Raw genomic sequence first — 8,519 nt, forward strand, 5'->3', positions numbered from 1 at the left:
ATCTCATCTCTCTTTTACAACGGTTTATCCTTTCACTGCATTTATTTTGGTTCGTCCACTTCAAAACAACGTAGCCAATCACAAACCACCACTCAAAGCGCTTTACAATACTGCCTCACATTCATCCATTCACACAACCCGCTCTGCCTCCTGAGCCACAGTGTGGAGGTGTCCCTGAGCGAGACGCCTCACCCTGACTGCTCCTGACCAGCTGGCTGTCGCCCTGCGTGGTCGAATCCGCCGTCAGTGTGTGAATGTGTGCATGAATGTGTCTCTGCGTTTCTCACTCCCCGTGTCTCCAGCTGTCTGTCCCTTTGTCTCACTCCCAGCAAGATGTCTGTGTGGTAGTGTCTCACTCTCCCTGTCTCACTCCCAGGTGTCTGTGTGGTAGTGTCTCACTCTCCCTGTCTCACTCTCCAGGCCGTCTGTGTGGTAGTGTCTCACTCCCCCTGTCTCACTCCCCCCAGGCTGTCTGTGTGGTAGTGTCTCACTCTCCCTGTCTCACTCCCAGGTGTCTGTGTGGTAGTGTCTCACTCTCCCTGTCTCGCTCCCCCCAGGCTGTCTGTGTGGTAGTGTCTCACTCTCCCTGTCTCACTCCCCCCAGGCTGTCTGTGTGGTAGTGTCTCACTCTCCCTGTCTCACTCCTAGGTGTCTGTGTGGTAGTGTCTCACTCTCCCTGTCTCACTCCCCCCAGGCTGTCTGTGTGGTAGTGTCTAACTCTCCCTGTCTCACTCCTAGGTGACTTTGTGGTAGTGTCTCACTCTCCCTGTCTCACTCCCCCCAGGCTGTCTGTGTGGTAGTGTCTCACTCTCCCTGTCTCACTCCCCCCAGGCTGTCTGTGTGGTAGTGTCTCACTCTCCCTGTCTCACTCCCCCCAGGCTGTCTGTGTGGTAGTGTCTCACTCTCCCTGTCTCACTCCCCCCAGGCTGTCTGTGTGGTAGTGTCTCACTCTCCCTGTCTCACTCCCCCCAGGCTGTCTGTGTGGTAGTGTCTCACTCTCCCTGTCTCACTCCCCCCAGGCTGTCTGTGTGGTAGTGTCTCACTCTCCCTGTCTCACTCCCCCCAGGCTGTCTGTGTGGTAGTGTCTCACTCTCCCTGTCTCACTCCCCCCAGGCTGTCTGTGTGGTAGTGTGTTTAGGATGACGTCGGAGCCTATCTTCCCGTCGGAGCCTGTCTTCCCGTCGTACCACCTCCCCCTCAACGTCTACGTCATCGTGCTCGGGATCGGACTCTTCGTCTTCATGCTCAGCCTCATCTTCTGCTGCTACATCTTCAGGTGGGGGGGGGGGGCTTCATCTCCAGGTGGGGGGGGCTACATCTTCAGTTTGGGAGCTACTTCTTCAGGTGGGGGAGAAATATTCTCTCCCTCTCTCTCTCTCCCTCTCCCTCTCCCTCTCCCTCTCCCCCTCTCCCTCTCCCTCTCTCTCTCTCTCTCCCTCTCCCTCTCCCTCTCTCTCTCTCTCTCTCTCTCTCTCTCTCTCTCTCATCCATCCCTATGTCTCTCTCCCCCCCCCCCCAGGTTGAAGCAGCAGGGGCCCAGGGAGCAGTTCAGCTACAATGAGGTACGTCGTCGCGGCAACGACTCACACCAAGTAGCCGGTTAAACGTTACACCGGGAGAACCGTTACACCGAGAGAACCGTTACACCGAGAGAACCGTTACACCGAGAGAACCGTTACACCGGGAGAACCGTTACACCGGGAGGAGAAACGTTAAACCGCGCCGCCGGGACAACCTTGACCTCCTCTACTCCTCCCTCCTCTACTCCTCCCTCCTCCTCCCTCCTCTACTCCTCCCTCCACTACTCCTCCCTCCACTACTCCTCTACTCCTCCCTCCTCTACTCCTCCCTCCTCTACTCCTCTTCTACTCCTCCCTCCTCTACTCCACCCTCCTCTACTCCTCTACTCCTCCCTCCTCTACTCCTCCTTCCTCTACTCCTCTACTCCTCTACTCCTCCCTCCTCTACTCCTCTACTCCTCCCTCCTCTACTCCTCCCTCCTCTAGTCCTCTACTCCTCCCTCCTCTACTCCTCCCTCCTCTACTCCACTACTCCTCCCTCCTCTACTCCTCTACTCCACTACTCCTCCCTCCTCTACTCCTCTACTCCTCCCTCCTCTACTCCTCCCTCCTCTACTCCTCCCTCCTCTACTCCTCTACTCCTCCCTCCTCTACTCCTCTACTCCTCCCTCCTCTACTCCTCCCTCCTCCCTCCTCTACTCCTCCTTCCTCTACTCCTCTACTCCTCTACTCCTCTACTCCCCCCTCCTCTACTCCTCCCTCCTCTACTCCTCCCTCCACTACTCCTCCCTCCTCTACTCCTCCCTCCTCTACTCCACTACTCCTCCCTCCTCCTCTACTCCTCTACTCCTCCCTCCTCTACTCCTCCCTCCTCTACTCCTCCCTCCACTACTCCTCCCTCCTCTACTCCTCCCTCCTCTACTCCTCCCTCCTCTACTCCTCCCTCCACTACTCCACTACTCCTCACTCCTCTACTCCTCTACTCCACTACTCCACTACTCCTCCCTCCACTACTCCTCCCTCCTCTACTCCTCTACTCCTCCCTCCTCTACTCCTCCCTCCACTACTCCTCCCTCCTCTACTCCTCCCTCCTCTACTCCTCCCTCCTCTACTCCTCTACTCCTCCCTCCTCTACTCCTCTACTCCTCCCTCCTCTACTCCTCCCTCCTCTACTCCTCTACTCCTCCCTCCTCTACTCCTCCCTCCACTACTCCTCTACTCCTCCCTCCTCTACTCCTCCCTCCTCTACTCCTCTACTCCTCCTTCCTCTACTCCTCTACTCCTCCCTCCTCTACTCCTCCCTCCTCTACTCCTCCCTCCACTACTCCTCCCTCCTCTACTCCTCCCTCCTCCCTCCTCTACTCCACTACTCCTCCCTCCTCTACTCCTCTACTCCTCCCTCCTCTACTCCTCCCTCCTCTACTCCTCACTCCTCTACTCCTCACTCCTCTACTCCTCCCTCCTCTACTCCTCCCTCCACTACTCCACTACTCCTCACTCCTCTACTCCTCTACTCCACTACTCCACTACTCCTCCCTCCACTACTCCTCCCTCCTCTACTCCTCCCTCCTCTACTCCTCCCTCCACTACTCCTCCCTCCTCTACTCCTCCCTCCTCTACTCCTCCCTCCTCTACTCCTCCCTCCTCTACTCCTCTACTCCTCTACTCCTCCCTCCTCTACTCCTCCCTCCACTACTCCTCCCTCCTCTACTCCTCTACTCCTCCCTCCTCTACTCCTCCCTCCTCTACTCCTCCCTCCACTACTCCTCCCTCCTCTACTCCTCCCTCCACTACTCCTCCCTCCACTACTCCTCCCTCCTCCCTCCTCTACTCCTCCCTCCTCCCTCCTCTACTCCTCCCTCCTCTACTCCTCCCTCCTCTACTCCTCTACTCCTCCCTCCTCTACTCCTCCCTCCTCTACTCCTCCCTCCTCTACTCCTCTACTCCTCACTCCTCTACTCCTCTACTCCTCCCTCCTCTACTCCTCTACTCCTCCCTCCTCTACTCCTCCCTCCTCTACTCCTCTACTCCTCCCTCCTCCCTCCTCTACTCCTCCCTCCTCTACTCCTCCCTCCTCTACTCCACCCTCCTCTACTCCTCTACTCCTCCCTCCTCTACTCCTCCCTCCTCTACTCCTCCCTCCTCTACTCCTCTACTCCTCTACTCCTCCCTCCTCTACTCCTCCCTCCTCTACTCCTCCCTCCTCTACTCCTCCCTCCACTACTCCTCTACTCCTCCCTCCTCTACTCCACTACTCCTCCCCCCCCCCCCTCCTCTAATGCGGTGTTTATCACAAACTCTATTCCGCTCGGTTTTCTTTTCCCGCTCAGTTGGCAGACGCTACGCTAGGCTACGCTAGGCTACGCTACGCTAGGCTACACGACGCACGGCCCACATACCGATACCATCGCCACACAGATGACCGTGAAAAGGTTAAATGCTGTCCCGTCTTAGGGGGGCATTGTGTGTGATGAGCCCTTAGAAGCCCTTTTGAAAATCGGCCTCTTCTTTCCAGCTCACAGCTAAGTGGGCGTGCCCACTTGTGATGTCACAAGAGGGCACGCCCACTTGTGATGTCACAAGAGGCAGATTTTCCAAAAAATTGAAAAGGATGTTAATATTTGGCGCCAGCGTATCGATTGTTGTATTGCACAAAGAAGGTTGACGATATATCGCCATGGACATCCTGTCCCACCCCTAGTAGAGTGGTCCCGACACGGGGACATGTCTGAAGTGTTTGGCCCCGCCCACTGTGACTCAGCATTAAAGCAGCACCCCGACACCTCCGTACAGCACCCAGCGAGCACCCCGACACCTCCGTACAGCACCCAGCGAGCACCCCGACACCTCCGTACAGCACCCAGCGAGCACCCCGACACCTCCGTACAGCACCCAGCGAGCACTCCGTACAGCACCCAGCGAGCACCCCGACACCTCCGTACAGCACCCAGCGAGCACCCCGACACCTCCGTACAGCACCCAGCGAGCACCCCGACACCTCCGTACAGCACCCAGCGAGCACCCCGACACCTCCGTACAGCACCCAGCGAGCACCCCGACACCTCCGTACAGCACCCAGCGAGCACCCCGACACCTCCCTGACACTCTGTCCCTCTCCCTGACCAGGTGGTGCTGAAAGGAGCAGGCAAGAAGCTGAGCCTACTGGGGGTGAGTGGCCGTCTCCCCCTCCTCTAGTCCCCCCTCCTCTAGTCCTCCTCCTGGGGGTGAGTGGCCCCCCTCCCCCCTCCTGGTGGTGAGTGGCCCGTCTCCCCCCTCCTGGTGGTGAGTGGCCCGTCTCCCCCCTCCTGGGGGTGAGTGGCCCGTCTCCCCCCTCCTGGTGGTGAGTGGCCCGTCTCCCCCCTCCTCTAGTCCTCCTCCTGGGGGTGAGTGGCCCCCCTCCCCCCTCCTGGGGGTGAGTGGTCCGTCTCCCCCCTCCTGGGGGTGAGTGGCCCCCCTCCCCCCTCCTGGGGGTGAGTGGCCCGTCTCCCCCCTCCTGGTGGTGAGTGGCCCGTCTCCCCCCTCCTCTAGTCCTCCTCCTGGGGGTGAGTGGCCCGTCTCCCCCCTCCTCTAGTCCCCCCTCCTCTAGTCCTCCTCCTGGTGATGAGTGGCCCCCCTCCCCCCTCCTGGTGATGAGTGGCCCCCCTCCCCCCTCCTGGGGGTGAGTGGCCCGTCTCCCCCCTCCTGGGGGTGAGTGGTCCGTCTCCCCCCTCCTGGTGGTGAGTGGCCCGTCTCCCCCCTCCTGGTGGTGAGTGGCCCGTCTCCCCCCTCCTGGGGGTGAGTGGTCCGTCTCCCCCCTCCTGGGGGTGAGTGGTCCGTCTCCCCCCCTGCCGCTGGGAGGGACTCAGGTGTTTGTACCTGTTCAGAGTTCACCTGGACCCCCCCCAACACACCAGTCTTACGCCCTTATTGTGTGTTGTATGTGTGTTGTATGTGTATTGTATGTGTGTTGTATGTGTGTTGTACGTCCTTAAAACAGTACTTAGTATTGTGTATCACCTTACCCTGGCTATCTGTGTTGTGGACGGGGAATGGGTTAACCTAGTGATGGTTAGTGCTTGGCACTTGGTTCTATGAACATCCTTACTGTAGACACATTATTATAATTCAGACAATTTGACTTATTGTAAGTCTGGATAAAAGCGTCTGCTGAACCCCTAAATGTAAATGTCAACGTACTTTTAAAGGGCGTCTGACTTCCTCCATTCCTTTTGTTGATAAGAGCGTAGGAGTTTTGTTCATGCGAGTGTCACACACACACACACACGTACACTCAGAGGACCCACTTGAGTCGTAGTTGTCCTGTTGCGGTCATTTCCCGCTGTATCTGCGTGTGAAAGCGTGACCCACGGTATTAACCGAACCAGGGGAGGGAGAAAGAGACAGAAGTTGAAGACTGGACGTTTCTCATTCTATGATGTGTGTGTGTTTGAGAATGTAACACACACACACACTCATCATAGATTGAAAAGTGCCAAGTCGTCAGCAAGCGTTAGTTTTTCTTTCATTTGTCGATACTAGTAAGCCTTTTTAGTGAGAGAAAAAAACATGATTGGACTATATATGCTGATAGTTCTCAGCATCGTTAAAATATTTTTTTTATTGTGTGTGTGTGTGTGTGTGTGTGTGTGTGTGTGTGTGTGTGTGTGTGTGTGTGTGTGTGTATATGTATGTATATGTATATGTATATGTATATGTGTATATGTGTATGTGTATGTGTATGTGTATATATATATATATATATATATATATATATATATATATATATATATATATATATATATATATATATATATAAAGAAAAGGGTTAGGTGATGGCTGCCATCATCACACTACAATAATGATTCACTATTTCATGAATAACACCGGAAACCATCCGGTGGTTTCCTCTGCACGCCCGGTGACACAGAAAGGAGCGAAATACAGAAGAACTCGGACACTAAACAGGATGTTTGTTCGCAGCAAACGTGCGCGGTGTGTCTGGAGGAGTTTAGGACCCGGGATGAGCTGGGCGTCTGTCCCTGTTCGCACGCCTTCCACAAGAAGTAAGTGACGCAAATCTGTGGTTTCCTATCAATAAGGAAAAATAAGGAATCTCAGCTGCGACGGGAATGCCCTGCCCTGGTTTTCCAGCAGGGTGACCAGTTGTCGCTTCGCTAATCCTTCTGCTTTGGGTAACATTTAAATTAAACAAATGAGCAAGCAAATGCTTCTCATGTGTGCCTGGTGCTTCGTGGCCTCAATATTTAATGAGAAACTATTCCAAAAGCACGCCAGCTGTGATCATACTTTGTAGTTAGTATAGTTTATATAATTTGAAGTAAGTAAATAACATCTTGACGTCATTCAGAAGCGCAGCCACAACTGCCGCCACCAGAGGGCGCTAATGGGAGCATGTATATAAAACGAGTTTAAGTGCCACTCTAATCCAGAGTGCTGTCTCTAAGCCCTGGACTGTCTCTAAGTGTTGTCTCTAAGCCCCGGACTGTCTCTAAGTGTTGTCTCTAAGCCCCGGTCTGTCTCTAAGTGTTGTCTCTAAGCCCCGGACTGTCTCTAAGTGTTGTCTCTAAGCCCCGGACTGTCTCTAAGCCCCGGACTGTCTCTAAGTGTTGTCTCTAAGCCCCGGACTGTCTCTAAGTGTTGTCTCTAAACCCCGGACTGTCTCTAAGTGTTGTCTCTAAGCCCTGGACTGTCTCTAAGTGTTGTCTCTAAGCCCCCGTCTGTCTCTAAGTGTTGTCTCTAAGCCCTGGACTGTCTCTAAGTGTTGTCTCTAAGCCCCGGACTGTCTCTAAGTGTTGTCTCTAAGCCCTGGACTGTCTCTAAGTGTTGTCTCTAAGCCCCGGTCTGTCCCTGCAGGTGCTTACTGAAGTGGCTGGAGATCCGCAGCGTGTGTCCGATGTGCAACAAGCCCATCCTCCGCCTGCAGCCGGAGCCCCCACCGGAGGCCAATCAGGACGGGCCCCTGGACCCGGAGGAGGTCTAGACCAATCCGGAGGGGCCCCTGGACCGTAGGAGGTGTAGACCAATCAGGGGAGGAGGGGGCGTAGCCACCAGGACCAGGCTCCGCCTCTTAAGAACAGGAGCATTCTAATGATTCCAGATGAGATGCTTTACATCTTCTGGATTTATCTTTGTTGATTGGATCGAGTGGCACCTCTTAGCGCTGGTCTCCATGGTGACCCCAGATACGGACACGCCCTCCTGGACTTTACCTTCATTGACCAAATACACAAAAGACATTGATGGACTGGGAGGAGAGGGTTGTGGATCTCGTCCCAGTGATGGACTTGGAGTATCGTTGGGACAACCCAACAGGACCTGTAGGGAGAGGGGTGGGGGGGATATAGGACTGTGGGGGGGGGGGGGGTTAAAGAAGTGGTATGACGCCACCAGGTGTGAGTGTGATCAGCCGTCACAAGCCTGTACATCTGTGCTTTATCACAAGTGGGCGTGTCTAGCTAAACGTACGCTGAATCAGCCTACCAGCCTACCCAGCGGCAGATGTTGCCGCTCGTCCATCCATCTAGGTGGTCACGCCCACTTGTGATGTCACCAGAACAAAGGAAAAGGCGGGTTTTCACTGTGGCGACGTCACGTCACGCTTTAACATCAGCCAGCACAAACCTTTCATTTACCCTCTTCACTTCGTGCCACATACGGACATCCTCTCAATACTGCCAACGAGGAAGAGGAGCAGGAGGAGGAAGCAGGTGGAGGAGGAAGAAGGAGGAGGAGGAAGAAGGAGGAGTAGGGGGAAGGAGGTGGAGGAGGAGGTGGAGGAGTAGGAGTGTGTGATGTCAGCAGTAGATTCTCCAGGCCGGTGTAGAAGTCTCGCTCTCGCTACGTTCGTTTACTTCAGAGAGGCCGATTGCGTGTTAGTCTTGCATTCGCGTGTGTTACCGTACGTAAACGTGTCCTTATAAATATATATTGTTATTTTGTACTTGTTGCTTTTAAAAATAAAAAGTCATGTCATTGCAATGATAGAGGAAACAACAAAAC

General features: G+C 54.8%; 1 protein-coding gene across 3 annotated transcripts in view; it reads left to right on the forward strand.

Annotated features, from left to right (window-relative positions):
* Positions 1-8,518, forward strand: part of zgc:175214 (RING-H2_RNF24_like domain-containing protein) — a 10,769-nt gene extending 2,251 nt beyond the window's left edge. For 2 of the 3 annotated variants that reach the window (XM_030352799.1, XM_030352796.1), the window contains exons 3-7: positions 1,114-1,276; positions 1,520-1,562; positions 4,647-4,688; positions 6,480-6,562; positions 7,374-8,518. In XM_030352799.1, coding sequence (XP_030208659.1) covers positions 1,140-1,276; positions 1,520-1,562; positions 4,647-4,688; positions 6,480-6,562; positions 7,374-7,500 — 432 coding nt within the window. In that variant the 5' untranslated portion in view covers positions 1,114-1,139 and the 3' untranslated portion in view covers positions 7,501-8,518. Of the gene's footprint in view, positions 1-695; positions 714-1,113; positions 1,277-1,519; positions 1,563-4,646; positions 4,689-6,479; positions 6,563-7,373 lie in introns of all 3 variants that reach the window. The other variant, XM_030352797.1, reaches the window with a different exon arrangement.
* The last annotated feature ends 1 nt before the right edge of the window (position 8,519 follows it).

Source organism: Gadus morhua, chromosome 3 (assembly GCF_902167405.1).
Source record: "Gadus morhua chromosome 3, gadMor3.0, whole genome shotgun sequence".
NCBI classification, from domain to species: domain Eukaryota; kingdom Metazoa; phylum Chordata; class Actinopteri; order Gadiformes; family Gadidae; genus Gadus; species Gadus morhua.